The sequence below is a fragment of the Mirounga angustirostris genome, unplaced genomic scaffold (genome assembly GCF_029215605.1).
Source record: "Mirounga angustirostris isolate CCGP_5_RB_7025 unplaced genomic scaffold, mMirAng1.0.hap1 SCAF_6, whole genome shotgun sequence".
NCBI classification, from domain to species: Eukaryota; Metazoa; Chordata; class Mammalia; order Carnivora; family Phocidae; genus Mirounga; species Mirounga angustirostris.
In genome coordinates, this window is record NW_026991714.1 from 75,498,106 (window position 1) to 75,514,602 (window position 16,497).

General features: G+C 38.2%; 1 protein-coding gene across 1 annotated transcript in view; it reads left to right on the forward strand.

The window, feature by feature from the left end:
* A1CF (APOBEC1 complementation factor) overlaps positions 1 to 16,497 on the forward strand; it is a 75,753-nt gene that overhangs the window by 28,588 nt on the left and 30,668 nt on the right. Inside the window, exons 3-4 of the mRNA XM_064593532.1 lie at positions 11,864 to 11,998; positions 13,770 to 13,900. Coding sequence (XP_064449602.1) covers positions 11,864 to 11,998; positions 13,770 to 13,900 — 266 coding nt within the window. The remainder of the gene's footprint in view (positions 1 to 11,863; positions 11,999 to 13,769; positions 13,901 to 16,497) is intronic.

Here is a 16,497-nt window from a genome sequence, read left to right on the forward strand (position 1 = left end):
TTTAAAATTTGATGGTATTTGCTAAATTAGGTTTTGAAGGATTTCTTTTGTTGGATCTTTGCAGCCTCCGAGGTTGAACGTTGAATACTTGCAAAAGGAGAACTCAAAAACCAGAGGGTGACTAATTTGTGCTCTGTTATCACTAGCAGGACAAATACAGCTGTCAAAAATAGAATTTTGCAGGTTACTTAATAACGTGAGCCAGTCTTTTATATCCCAACTGATGCAACACTTTGTGCCTGTGAGCCTTTGAATTATTGTAAAAAAAAAGAGATCACAAAGTACATCTTTCGATATTGATACCTGGAAATTTCATCAAAATACCTTGGAGAATAAAGGAAAGTTAATGCCATACCCTGCATTTAGTAGACATTCAATAAATATTGATAAAAATTTATTGAATTTCAACTTCACACTTGCGTTAACACCACATAGAAATATTTTGGAAGGAAGTATGCTGCAATGTTGTTACTTTGTCAACAGTCTTTGCCTCCAGACAATGGAATTATGTGTGGTGCTTCTCCCCTTTTTTCATTCTTAACTGAACTTGCCAGATTTCCTAAAACAAGTATATTTTTGAGAGTCAAAGAAAAAAAAATCAGATCCTGCTGACCCTTTCTTCAAGAATTCTTTAATGATGTGAGTCATAAACTCTGACCTATGATGATCCTTCCATCTGGAATTTTCTCCTTAATGCCAGAAAAATACATTTTCATAGATGAGCATTTTCAGCCAACTTCCCACCCAATGTGTGATTAGTTTACATCAATTTTAATTCTAGTAAAATTAAAACTAAAAATATATTTAATAAAGATCACCCTCGAGTAGTCCAAATATTTTTAAAAGTAGACTACTTTATCATATATTTTAAAATACTTATATTTATGTATTTTTCATACTTAAATATTATTTTTAAATAATTCAAAATATGGTGTGTATTAGCACTGTTGTCCAATTACCCTGAATCTATTTTCTAAAAATTATTAGGACACAAATTTTTATAAATTATGACAGTCCCAATGCTTTCTTAATCCAGTGGTTGTCTTTAGTATGCATAAAGGATTTTTTGTTTTTGTGTTTTGTTTCCTTAGTCCCTCTTATTGAACACAGTGTGTTATGGAAGGCCTTGGGATTATAGAAGTAGAAGATGTAGCATCTGCCTTAAAATGCATATAAAGTAGTTGTGATGAAAGTGAGTTTATCCAAAATTAAAAATGGTAACATAAGACCCATTGAGTGAGCAATACAGCTGTGGGTGCCTCCTTTCTGTATGGAGCTATCAAATGGACCATACCCTGACCTAATGAGTGGGGACAAATATTCAGATATAAGGATGTTCATCATCCTGGAATTTATAATGTCAAAAAATAGATCTACCCTAAATGTCCAATAAAATATTACTGGTCACAAAAAAATATGGTCACCCTTCCATTTCCCAATTATATAGTCATGTAGAATTAGGATTTCAAAGAAAGACATGGAGAGACATCCAAACATGGTTGTTGACCTAAAAATGAGAGTGCAAAGCTATATATAGCTTCCAAATAATATTCTGAGAAATTCTTTACACACAGTAAAAATACTGGAAAATAATAAAATGTGATCTCTGTTTAGAGTAAGTTTTTCTTACTCTACATAAAGAGAGCTTGATGCTCTTTTCTTCCAAAATTTCTATAATGAGTATGGACTATTTTTATGATAAGGGGAAAAAAAAAAATCTCATGAAGTGGAAAAATGTTTAAGCAGCATTCAGTCAGCGTCAACAAATTGGGACATTTTCATGGAGAAAACCTCATTATTAAAGGTTTTCTTTAATAATATTTATATTATATATTATTTATATTTATTTATATTATATTTATATATTATATTATATATTATATTATAAATATTTATATTATAATAATAATAACCATTATTAAATGTACAGGATAGGTCCCTGGGTTCATTAGGCTGGTCTTTCAAATCTTTGTAATGTTTGAAATTTGCTTAATATTGATATCGTCCAACCCTTTAATTTTGCAGTCAGAAAACAAGCCCCAGAATTCTACAGTTCAGTAGAGACATGAGCCAGAGGTCAACCAAATGAGCCGAGACTCAACTTTGTCTACCGCCTGTTTTTGTTGTGATTTTAGATTTTAGATTTTTAAGTTGTCGTCTTTTAACAAGCCAAAAATATCAACCACCTGGCCCTTCCCAGAAAAAGTTTGCTGACCTCAACTCTAATGCTTACTCTGGTACTTTGTGTGAGAAGCGAATCCACAGTTTTTAAAGAAAATTCCCCATAGCATAAATGAGTGTTTAAACTTCCTTAAGAGAAGCGGGCATACCCTCTTTGTCTTACCCACCCCAGCCAGCTCCCGCCTGAGCCTTATTCACTCATTCATTCATTGACTCCACAAAGAGGGCCAGGTTTCCTGCCTTCATGAAGGTTATTCAAGGGGAGGCAGAAAATAATCAAGTAAAGAAACCAAAAAATTGCAGATCGTGGTAAGTGCCATGAGTATCATAAACTGGGTGGTGTGACAGAGCATAACAGGGGAACCTCTTCAAGCAAGAGGACACTGCAGCTGGAACTTGGAGGGTGAGCCCAAAAAAGAACCATGCAAGGAGCCAGGGACAAAACAGCATCTGTGGCAGAGGGGGCCACAGCACTTCTGAACAGCAAAGACATTAGTGTGTCTTAATTCCAAAGATCCAGTAAGATTGCACCAGATAAAGAAGAGAAATAAGTGGGCTCCCTCCTTCCCTTCCTCTATTAATCAACCATGAGGCTAGGTTCCTGGGAACGGTTCCCTCAAACTAGGAATAAAATGTAGCTTCATTCCCACCCTTCAAACTTTGCTCACTGTGCATGTTCTCTAATGTGGGATTTCAGTACAACCACATATCTTCATTCTAATTTGCTCATCTCCTCAACAAAGATGTACAAGTCAGAAGGCAGAAAGGATGGTGCCAGAGCCACATACATGGGATTAGGACACCATCCTTCTCCTAAAGGTGCCCCAAAGTAACTCCCTTCATCTCTCTGGTTTTGTCTTTCCTTAATTTTACTTGGTAGTTAAGTTGCAATTTTTTCTTATGAATAATGCAAAGAAAATAAGCAACTTAGGATCCCCGTGTTTACAACCGGCTTCATCTAGATGAGCACAGGGAGAAGCAGATGGAAGAACACTGTGGCGTTGACATTCTTTTCCAACCACCACACAGAAATCCTAGGGACAGAAATAGGAATTCGATCGACTTCATGGTAAAATATAGCTCCCAGGTCCTACTTTCTCTTCCATTGCCTGGTACCACCTGCTCCTGTCCCTGCTATCCAAGGACTTAAGTCATTCACCAAGTGTGTTAATACTAATCCTTTAAATAGGTAGACTGAGCCTGAGAACAGGATGGGGCCCATAGATCATCACAGACACGTGTTTCCCTAAGCTTATCACCCCAGCCACCCACAGACCAGCTTTAAACTCCTAAGAAGGCTTTGCTTTTACTAGCCAGAAATGCCAAAGCATGGGGTGGAAGCCTCCACATGAAGGAACAGCTCTGTGAATCTTTTTGTGGAAAATGTATGCCTGTATGCCTGACAGGTGACGGATGGGAACTTCAGGATCCCAAGAAACGGAAATGGATTCCCGAAGCTATTTTCAAACAGCCATGAATTTCTCCTCAAATAGCCTAATAGAGAATTGGTTATATATGAGCTCTTCAACTGAAGGTTCAAAATCTTTGCAAACTATGCCTGAGAGTGTTTTCCCTTTAACTAGAAGCACGTGGGGTTTTCCATTTAAAAATAGGTGTGAATTTCATGACTTAAATATGCAGAAACATGAACAGCTCTTTGGGACTGTGGACTTTGCTTGTGGGCAACTTCAGCATTTCTTCAATTGTTACCTGTTGAATACTGATCAAAATAAGTAGTATTACCCAAATAACTATAAAATACGGAACCAAAAATAAGTGACTCTTCATCTTCAGAACTGAAAACTTTATCAGGAGATTCAAAGCTATGTTAGCTATCTAACATAAGCAAGGACAAAAACAGTGAGATCACAATACCATACAATCATGAATTTGCATAGGATGTCAGTAGTTGTGGGGGTTTTTTAACATTGTTTCAGAGGTGCAGGGTAGAGAGGGGAGACGATGTTGAATGGCACATTGACACAGCATTAAATGACTTTGAATCTCAGAGTAAGAATTATTCTACAGCTGACCCTTAAACAACATATGGGAGTTGGGGTGCTATTCCCCCCACACACAGTCAAAACTCTGCCTGCTAACTTCTGACTCCCCCAAAACTTAATCACTATTCGCCTACCGCTGACCAGAAGTCTTACCAATAACAAACAGTTTATTAACATATACTTAGTATGTTTTATTATATACTGCCTTCTTACAATAAAGCTAGAGAGATGTTAAGAAAATCATAGGGAAGAGAAAATATATTTACATTACTGTAAAAAATCAGCACATAAGTGGGCCTGTGCAGTTCAAATCCGTGTTGTTCAAGGATCAACTGTACTTTGGATTCTCTCTCAAACTTTCTGATAAGAAAAGTTAGCTGTGGGAGATACATCTTAAACACCTCCCCTTAAACACCTTCTTAAACACAGAGAACAGGACTCGGGCTCAGAGGTTTTAGCAAACAAGCCTACCTAGAAGGTGATCATGATTTCCCACTTTGCAATTATTTTTATAATCACCTTCAGTTGCGAGAAAGGATCCTGATATTTCACTTATAAGAATGATTCACTTCTAAGAAACTTAGAGAAAAAAGTTTCTTTAAGAAAGGAAATTGATGCAAAGAAAGTCATTTAGTAATAGAATAGGTATCAAGCAGACACGCAATTGGAGACACAATGATTTTTTAAATCCCTACAACATTCCCTTTAAGGGTCGTTTTGACTCACAAAACAGTCTCTGAACATTTTCCCACCTTCAGCTGTGGGGTCAAGGGCAGCCTCCCTTTCACCAACATCCTCCCACCCTCACAAGCCCCTTGTCATCACCCAGTCAGCCCTGTCCCTTTATAAATGAAGAATTTAGTCAGGAAAGGTTAAACGTCTTGCCAAATCCCTCAGCTTGTCAGAAATGAAAATTCATGGGGGATTTGGTAAGGAGAATAATTACCGTATAAAATTCCTCATGCCAAAACACAAGTGCATTAGGCAGAATTCTTCTTGGCCCATGTTGAACTCGGTAGGACAGGACAGGAGGGCAATCACCCAAACCAATGTTCTTCATTGCACGTGGACAAATGTCTTTATCTGTATGTGGATGGCTTTCTATAATTTAACTGGATCTTCATCCACTATAATATTACTCAATTCGAAAGGGCAAATTGTATCTATAATAAAAAGTGGGCTGGGCCGCTTGAATAAATCCCACATTCTGAAAGGTAAAAGCCCCCAGTGGATAAAGGAATCACCGAAGCTTTCACCCAGTTATGTCTTGGTGGGGATGGAGAGGCTCCTCAGACTGCAGCAGTCAACAGACATGCGCGGAGCTGGAAGCCAGAAGTGAGCGTGAGCACAGCGAATCCATTCCCCCTCCAATAGATGCTGTGCGGTCCCTCATTAGCTGGACTTCCTTGCAGAAGGTGAACACAGGGTCTTAGAAGCGACTTGGCATTTTACTTGTCCTCTTTTGTAAAAACAGATACACTCCAAAAAGTTTTTCTGATTTTGAATTGTAAGGATACCCTTGAATTTAATAGTCCCATGAATTGGCCAAAAACTAGTATTATAAAGAGCTTTACAGAACACAAGCTATGCTTAGAAGCCTGTTTGCTTTTGAATACTTCAAATATTGAGATACTGAATTCCGAAAGTTTGCCACACGTAATCCTTTAGGGGAAAGGGCAAGTATTACAGATTATTAAATGCATCCTTTGATAACACAAATTAGTTCTGCCTCTAAAAGACAGTGAACAACCCGAGATGATATTAGGAATATTTTGCTAGGCAATAGGGCTTCAGTAGTCAGCTTTCCAAAGTGAAACAAGAACATGATTCCTAATTTGCTAAAAGTCATTTTCGTGGAAGAACCGTATCATACCTTTTTTTTTTTAAAGATCAAATGGAAGGGCTCCGTGGAGAGTGAAACAAAGACTTGTCAAGAGCCAGAAGCTGTGTGCATTTTTCATTGTGATTTTGCCATAAACATGTGCCACCAATAATTCTAATCAGAATTCATTACATCAACTATTTCTATTCAAGTTAATTTTAAAAGTAAATTTTGCTCACTTATGTAAATGGAAAAGCCACAAGTTTTATACGGTAATTACATGTTTTCTAATGTACAATAAAATGCATGACTATTAAGATAAACCAATGGCCTCTAAACTACCTAATGTCTCACACCCTATACTTTGAGAAACACCAAGCTACAGGAGGATAAAACTAAATTTATATTTGCCTGTTATGTTCATGTGTTAGCTTTTCCTCCCGGTTTCCAGATGTAGTCTCACAGTTCTATAAATTTTAACATCCTGTTTATTCAGCCTTTACATCACAATTATGATTGTTCTTTATCATTAGAAAAATAATACCTGACCTGCCTATTGGATATGCTTGGTAAGGACTGTAAAAAAATATAGCTAATAAGGGTATTGTCAAGTTCCACAGTATATAAGTTTTTTGTTCTTGTTGTTGTTTTATTTATTTATTTGAGAGAGAGAGAGAGAAACAGCATGAGAGGGGATAGGGTCAGAGGGAGAAGCAGGCTCCCCGCTGAGCCGGGAGCCCGATGCAGGACTCGATCCCAGGACTCCAGGATCATGACCTGAGCCGAAGGCAGTCGCTTAACCAACTGAGCCACCCAGGCGCCCCACAGTACATAAGTTAAATAAACTCTGCTTTCTAAAATTTCTCAGCCTAAAAGAGATTAAGCCAACCTGAGGTCACTGATCTTATGATGTAAAGGCAAATAAATAATACACAAGACAGATCATTATCTTTATATAGAATTAACAAAATGAGTATTCCCCATAGCACTGTCTGTTGGCCTAAGGGGACAAAAAGGTCATAAGCAGACCAACGGCAAAAATCACATCTAAGAGGATGCTGATCTCTGTGACATGTTGAACTCTATGACATAGGAGATATATAGATGGTATATAGGTGGGAATAGAAATACTATCTAATAGAGAACTTTATTCAATCTCACAAATCAATAACTGGGGAAATATGGTATTAAGTCACAAACTTCAAAAGACACAGTCCCGAAACATGTTCTCCATACACTGACATAGTCTGTTGAGAAGAGTCTCCAAGAGTCTGGCCATGGGACCATTGTCCCGGGCATGGCCCTGGTGACTGTCATGCTTGTGAAGGTGACAAATGCCACCGAGCATGAGTGGATTGTCCAGCACTAACACAAACAGAAATAAATATAAACACAGCCCGTTGGAAAATGGGCAGGAGAACATCTGAAAGCAGTTTAGTAAGGGAATATACACAATTTCTTCCCCTTGGCAAGAAAAAACAAAGGACCAAAGAGAACCACAAAGAGGATTACAGATGATTTCCAAAGAATCGTTCAAGCAATGGAAATTACTGCTCAGGAAACTTAAAAAAAAAAAAAAAAAAACCAAAAAAAACAGACTGCATGAGGATTTATTAATTAATCTCCTTCTAGTTTATAAATGGGCTCACTAAGAGGAGAAAACCAACCATCTGGTCTCCATGTTTGGTGAAACTGAAAATAGGCATAGCACAACACGAAGAATTATGAGGCTCATAAGCCTGAAAAAATTGCCATCATGACTTTGAACAGTATATATGCCATGAAATTCACCAGAATGAGAATCACAGGACCCTCATTCTAGTGTTTTGTGCAATAAATTAAATCAGTGTGACTTTAAGCAAGTCACATAATATCTCCAGTGTCAGTTTCCTTATTTGTAAAATGAGCATATTGGGTTAATACAAAAACCAAAGAAAAATATTATTACAAGCGTGGGCTTGGGATTCAAATTTTGACTCAATTAGGGTCAACTGTTGTGGGGGTTTTTTGCTGTTTTTACTATTACGTGTAAGTAACAGAAGTCCATTCTGGCCGATTATGCAGAAAAGGAGTTTATTAAAAGAATGTTTTTTGTGGAAACTTTGATTTGGAAAACTAGATTTAAGAGTAAGCTTTCAGGGAGGTTTTCAAGGTTTTTAGGAAGGTTTTAGAAAACCACATCGCAAATCTGGAATGATAAGAAAATGTATCATGAGGTGTTCAACATTGAAGTCTGCACCATTATGATTTCTGCACCAGAACTCAATTTTACTTTATTATAACCATGACTATCCCAGCAGCAAAAGAAGTTGGAATAGCAAGTATTTGGCCTTTTTTAACCCCTGTAGGAAAATGCAATTTGGCTCAGATTCCCTGGATGTATAAAAAGGTCAGATGCCAGATGGCCAAAATGAACTCAATCCTTTTGACCTCAAGCTAAGATTTATTGCTTACAATCATTTATGAAAGTTTGAGTGGTTTTATTCATCATCAAGAAGATGGTATACATCATTTCTTAAAGACTCTATGGTTCCATAATGAAAGGGCTAAAATATCTGTGACAGAGAAACTTCCAAATACTCTTGATATATAAACTGAGTTACTAGGTGGGCTCAGTATCCAGTATGTGAATTACACCCACTGGATTTATAGTTAGAATTAGGTCTTCAATTTTTAATTTACATAGTTGAAGTTTTCTATCTATTTATGTGCTACGAGAGACAGTAAATGGTTTCCAAGTCTTCGATTAGAAAAATAGAAGTTCCCAGAATTTAATGAACATTCTCTCATGAAAAACAAAAACCTATATTCTTTCTCTCTGAACTATTAATACATTTGTACTACTGGGGGAATGCATCCCACGAGAAGGACATCAGCCAGGAGGGGAAAGAGCCATTATAACTGGGCTTTATCTATTTTAAACTCAACTATAACAACAGTGCCAAAAATACCAGCAAACCAGCTCCCAACTGTCCTTTCTGAGTAATGGACAGCTATTCTAATCCCATGACTACCGCCCAGCGCTGTCTTAAATTGGCGTGTTCGGCCACCGCTGGTGCATTCCAAGCCCAGTGGGTGGTTCGTAGAGCAGATCTCCCCCGTGCATGAATTTCGTGGTGTCTCTGAACCATCCAGACTCTGTGATCCCAAAAAAATACCCTTGGGGAATTTTTGTCAAGTGTTTATAGAAACCGTAGAAAGATGATTAATAAGCTTTACTGCCCAATTATTTTGGCTCATAAGCAGATGAATCCTCCTATTCACGTGATGAGCACAAAATAGTTCCGTGATATTTTTAGCAATTATAGCAAGAAAGAAAAATTTAAAAGGTCAATCTGTCAGTTGCCTATTTTCAAACTATCAGACAAAGACTGTCAAATCAGAAATTCTGGAATAGCTACTTTAGTATTATGGGATGAAAGTTCAGTTTCTTCAACCTAAAGAATAAAACTACTACCAAATTTATACTACGTTTATTCCAATAATCCATTGAATAGACCTCTAGACATTTAATATAGATCAAAATGGTCTCAGAAGGATCATCATCAACCAAATGGTGAGCGTCAGACCAAGCAGGTGGATTTTAGTTTGGCAATTGAAATATGTCTCCTTATAAGCAATAGACATCAGATATGTCCTTCCAAAATTTGTGTAATAAAATAATTGGAAAGGATTTTAAATGCAGCAGAGTGTTTGCAATTTAAGGGCATGATAATTTTTTTCACAAGTGAGTATGTAAAGGAATGGATCTGTTATAAATGATTATAGACTTTCATATAACAAGGCAAAATGTGGGGATTAAGCGGATGGTCTCTGAAACCAGATGGCCTGGGTTCAAATCCTGGCTTTGCCTCTTCCCAACCATGTGACCTCAGCAAATTACATAATCTCTCTGGGCTTCAGGGTTTTCTGTAAAAGGAGACAGCAGTAGTCCTTAACCTCGGACACTGTTGAAGCCTTATGACAGTGTCTGGCACATGGCAAGTGTCATATAGGTTTTTGTTAGAAGATAAGTAGCCAGAACTTTTAATATATCTCTGAAAATATCAACTTCATATTTTTATGAAAATTCTTGATTGAGATAGAGCTCATTGAATTCTTAAGGCATTTTTTCCCCTAGAAATATAAAACATTTCATTTCTCAGTGCTACAAAAGTTCTGCTGCTAGGTGATTATGCGAGAATATAGGGGAAGAAAAAATGCAAGAACTCTTGAGGCAAATATTTAAATATTCAGTAAAATAAATAAACACCTGGTTGTTGGGGGCAAAAAACAATCAAGGCAAGGTAGAACACGCATCTGATACCTTTTTTTTTTTTTAATTTAAAGCAATATTATAGAAACTAGGAATAAAAAAGTGATCACAACTGGAGACAAAATTTACACTGTGATCCAAAAACCTTTGAGCTAATACTTACAAAAGAATTGAGAAAATCCCAAGTTGGTTTATATAAAGATTTAACAGTGAAACTGGAAGTTGTTCTATGTTTGATTTTAAACAAACTATCATATAAAACAATGTCTTTAAACAACTAACATATGACTTTTAAGAACACACATAGAAAAATATTTGGAAAAACAAACAAATTTAACAGGAACTACTTCGATATATGGGCAGAATGATGCACTGGCAGATGTTTCTCTTAATCTTATACATTACTACGTTTTTCGCCTTCTGCATTACAGTTTTTTCCAACAACATGTATCATTTTGTAGTATAAAACTTCTTAAAGTATTACTTGTAGAAGTTAGCAATGAATGCTGATATTTGGTCCCTTATATTCACTTTTCTTCAAAAACCGCAGTAAAGTCTAATGACCAAGAGCTCTGACTACACCTAAGTGGGAAGTAAGTGTACCCTTCCCCAGAAAATATGCTATTGCAGATCAGCAGCAATGGATCAGACCCATACTCGACTCGGGGCCCCTCAAGTTGCTTTCAGGTCTTTAACCTCTAGAAAAAATAAAGATAGCACCGGTGTCTTTAATATCTAATATCTAATAAAGAGAAGAACCAGAACTACTCCTCCCCATAAAATGCCAAGGGTTTTTACGAAGGGCTGGTTGGTTTTACCAAGGGTTGATATTCTATTTGCACTGAGAACCGTATTGCTCCCCACAAGGAGATCAAATATCAGTAAACCTCTCTCACCATCTTGTCGGCTTTGAAGACAGATTTAAGTCCCCCACTAGCTACCCCAATATTAGCCAGTCCACTTCTTCAAATGTTAATCTTCAAAATGTTTCTATTTAGGGGCTTACGTGGCCTTGCTGGGCACATGAGGCAGCCCAAATCCAAGGAGGCAAGAAAAGAATTGGTAACTGTTGACTATATTATCACATGCCTAGAACAGTGCCATGCGTATTTGATGTATTATCTCCTTTAATCAAAAAGCCGATATTATCCCCACTTCATATGTGATAATACTGAGGCTCTAAGAAGCTAAGTCATTTGCCCAAAGCCCCATAGCCATCGAGTCATGGAGCCGGGCGAGCCCCACTCTGACCCCTTGCTGGCACACCATAGAGACTCCATGTTACAGCAGAGCCCTGGATTCAAAGTACAGTCAGATCCTGTGATGATCAGGCATTGGTGAGTTTGAATGACAATAATCATGATTAATTTGTCCAGCATGTCACATGTTTTCACAACACTTATCACAAGCAAGTTGCTGAAGCACAAAGCATGGTATTCAAATCCACATAAAGGAGACCTTGACTTTATCCTCTGACCAGGTCACTATTACTCGTCAATGATAAATAGGTTCCTTTTATGATTTTGAAAATAACTGAGGAACTCAAACTAAAGGTTTTATTGTTTTCTTCTCTGCCTCATACAATCCACCCGGGATTTGCAGGAAAATGGACAAAGAAAATACGGCGGCCCTCCACCGGGCTGGGATGCTGCACCCCCAGAAAGAGGCTGTGAAATTTTTATTGGAAAACTTCCCCGAGACCTTTTTGAGGATGAACTTATACCATTATGTGAAAAAGTGAGTCCAAATTTAATATCTTTTCTTAGCTTTCAGGGTTAAAAATACTACACACTTTGTTTAGTGCTCATTCTTCTTGGTCAGTGATGGCTTCTCTTCCAATAGCCATTCTTCAACATGGACAAACTCAAAACCTTCCTGTTAGTGGCTGTCCCCTTATTGTCACGGCCTTGATGTAGCTCTTCCTATTCCTGATGGCTTGAACTACCGCTGCTGGTAACTTTCAAGTTCTGATCCTGAGTTTGCAGCAAGATAGCCATCAGTCTATACTACTACTACAACGACCTCTCCAAAGTAAGATATTGCTCCAACTTGACATTTTAATATGGTTTTCTAAAGTGTACCATTTCACATTCAAAGAGTATGTGTATGTTTGTCATGGCTCAAATGTATACCTATACATATTGATTCAGAATGAAATTTCCTTCTACAGGTTTGATCTGCTTGCCCTAATGCATTAACAAGATTAAGAATGGGGTTTCTCAAAGTCATTATATAATTAAGGAACACATTTCCTCAGTTTTAATTCCAAATCTTATATTGTTACTAAACCCAAAGTTACAGGGAGAACAGAAAATTAAAATTTTCAATATTTTACCAAGTGGTGCTTCAATAACCACATTCCTGGAAAATTTAGAAAAGCTAGAGTCTTGCTATTTCTTTCCCTAAATGCCAAAATCAATTGTGTGTATGTGTATAGCTCAGCCTCTGATTCAGAACTGCTCCTAATTTTATACAAACAATTTCACTTGGCATGTGCACAAATTATGAGGATTTAATTCTGTAAGAATTTTATATACTGAACTTGAAAATGAGCCCAGGAAACACCTGAAACAGATGAAACATGCTTGAACTCTTTCTTAATGAGCCCTGGATAGATAGGTGTCCACCACTGAATACCGTAGGGTGGGGTAGGGTGGGGTGAGGTGGGGTGAGGTGGGGTGGGTGGGGTGGGGGAGGCTGAGCCAAGGGGTAATCAACCACCAAGAAGCACACATTTAATGACACCTCTTCTCCCTGCACATGCCTGTCCTATCTATTAGGGCCACTGGTCATACAGCAGCCAGCAAGAATAAATTACTGAGTCTGGGTTGCTGGAAAACATTTGGGATAGCAGGAAGGAACAGTATATAGGCAAAGCAAAAGAGCTATAGTCAGAGGGATAGAGTGCCCTCCTACTGTGGAGCTCCCAACCTTGGGCCGATTGAGTAAAACAAACATCTACCTTCAGCCTACAGATCAAAACAACAACAGGAATCCCCAGATCATCCTCTGAAACACATCTTCCCTGGGTATCTTGAGGTCATGGTGGGAGAAAGATAAGAAATCAGTTAGAAAGATTCCAAGTGGAGAGTGTCCCGGGTCAGTGGTAGAGTATGACCAAGCAAAGATAAAACTATGGAAACTTGAGAGGCCAAGGTAGAGGGCAAGGACAAATCTATCGTGAAATTGTATTTCTGATGACAAATGCATTCTCAGGTCCCAAGGACAATGGATAAATCCACAGATAATTGTGTGATGAAAGGCCATTTGCTCTGTCGAAAACATATTCTGTTAAGTCAAGCTGAAATGCACTTGTATACGTTTTCTTTATTTAACTTGACTTTGGCCGTGAGTCAGATAACAGATCTGAACCCAGCATGAAAATATGCAAACCATTCCACATGGGATGCAAATGCCAAATATGGCAGAGATAAGACTTCAGAAAATAGTGTGTGTTTTCATTTGGAAGTACAAATGTACAAACGTGAATTCTCTCTTTTACTTGTAGATTGGTAAAATTTATGAAATGAGAATGATGATGGATTTTAATGGCAACAATAGAGGGTATGCATTTGTAACTTTCTCAAATAAACAGGAAGCCAAGGATGCAATCAAGCAACTTAACAACTATGAAATTAGGTAAGATCCACTTCTTCTGATTAAAAGTGAAGCAGACAAGCAAAATAAGTCAATCAGAGAAAGACATGTATCATATGACCTCACTGATATGAGGAATTCTTAATCAAAGGAAACAAACTGAGGGTTGCTGGAGTGGGGGGTGGGGTGGGAGGGATGGGGTGGCTGGGTGATAGACACTGGGGAGGGTATGTGCTATGGTGAGTGCTGTGAATTGTGCAAGACTGTTGAATCACAGATCTGTACCTCTGAAACAAATAATGCAATATATGTTAAGAAAAAAAAAAAGAAGATAGGAGGGGAAGAATGAAGGGGGGGAAATCGGAGGGGGAGACGAATCATGAGAGACGATGGACTCTGAAAAACAAACTGAGGGTTCTAGAGGGGAGGGGTGGGGAGATGAACCATGAGAGACTATGGACTCTGAAAAACAAACTGAGGGTTCTAGAGGGGAGGGGGGTGGGAGGATGGGTTAGCCTGGTGATGGGTATTAAAGAGGGCACATTCTGCATGGAGTACTGGGTGTTATGCACAAACAATGAATCAGGGAACACTACATCAAAAACTAATGATGTAATGTATGGTGATTAACATAACAATAACAAATAACAAATAGAAAAAAAAATTTTCATCCAAAAAAAAAAAGTGAAGCAGACAATGCACCCTGTATCTGTTCTTCCATCAAACTTATCTAATATGGTATATGCAAAAGACAGGCAAATCAGAAATAAAAAAGGTTTCTTTTCTTTGGTGAAAATCAATTTGATAAAATATGTATTTAATGTCAACACTACATAAGGTGTCAAACTAAGTTTTGTGAAATGCTCAAAGAAACAAAAATCATTAATTCATCTGTTTCATGAATATGTTGATGGGCACTGTTCAAAATATTGGAAATATCAAGATGCCTTTTCCCATCCTCATAGTAAACAAATGGGTATAGAAGATTTTTAAGAGTATGAAAATCCATGAGGACTCTAAAAAAGCAAATAAAACAAACAAAAAGCAGAACCAGACCTATAAATACAGGGAACAACCTGATGGTTGCCAGAGGGAAGTGGGTGGGGGGATGGGCTAAATGGGTGAAGGGGAGTGGGAGAAACAGGCTTTCAGTTATGGAATGAGTCAGTAATGGGGATGAAAGGCACAGCACAGGGAACGTAGTCAATGGTATTGTAATAGTGTCGTACAATGGTGAATAGAGTGTAATATACAGAGAAGTCAAATCACTGTGAAAGTAATGTCACATTGTTTGTCAACCACACTCAAAAAAAAATTTAGGTATGAAAAAAATCAAACCACCTCTAAGGAGGGGGCTACTCTAACTTGGTGTATTTAAGAAAATACTCTCCAGGAAAGTACAATTTTACCTGAGACTTGAAAGAGTCAGCCATGACAGCCATATCTGGGGGAAGATTATTCCAGAGAATAAGAACAGCATGTGCAAAGTTCCCCAAATGAGAACAAGCTCGAGGTGTTAGAGAACAAAGCCAATGAAGTAGAAACAGAGAGGAGAGCTGAAGGCAATGTACTCTGAGAGACTTACACTCCATGATTCAAAATTTGCCTTTTATTCTAATAAAAGGGAGAAGACATTTCATTAGATTCATGCTTTTAAAAACATAACTCTGGCTGTTGGGTGAAGAATGGACTGTAGCAGGGAAAGAGGGAAGCCAGAGGGAAAGCTACAGCTGAGAGTAGTCTAGGTCTAGACAAGGGATGCTGGCAGGTGCGCAGGGCCTGGTGATACAGGTGGCCAGAGGGGTCGGACCTGGGGTACGTTCTGGGGGCTGAACAGACAAAACTGGCTAAATAATGGATTTAGAGTGAGAGCGATATTAGAATTCAGGGAGGAAAGCTAGGATGTTGGTCCCAGTATCTGTGGATGAGATAGGGTCATTGAGATGGGAAGACCTGGAGAATAGCTGGAAACTCGAAGAGCTTAGTTTGGGGAATTTACATGTGAGAGTCACATTAGACAGCCCCAGGGGAGCTGTTGAAGTGGTGATTGTATGATATTGGAGCTAGGAGAGAGGCCTCAGAGCCAGCCAAACATAGGTAATATTGCAAATCATGGGACTGGTGGAGGATTCCAGGGCATAACTGACCTGGTGCAATCAATAGCTGGTTTTTAATCAACTAGAAACAGGGCTAACATCGTGAAATTGCCTGAGTTCTAAAACCTTCACCTAGAGACGGAACTGTCCTAAATCATCTCTTAAAGGAAGCCGTGGGGCACCTGGAAGAAAGATCAGTGACGCAGTTGAAAAGCAACAGGTTTGGGATCAGACAGGCTTCACCTGAGTGCCAGCAAGTGGCTTCACCTCTCCAAGCCTCAATGTGCTCATCCCTAAAGTGGGGATCCTACAGACTTTTAAATGCTTATCCCAGTGTTTGGAACATGGTAATAGGTCAATAAATGATAGAACTCTTACATATTAGCACATTCAGCAATTCTAAGATATAATTTTCATATAGGTCCTTTCAGCATCTTAAAATTAATGTCATCTTAATGTGAATACAGAGAGATTTCCTACCATTTACTGTCTCTCACTTCCTACAGGCCCCAAATAAGTCCTGCATTATCCTGAGAATTCTGT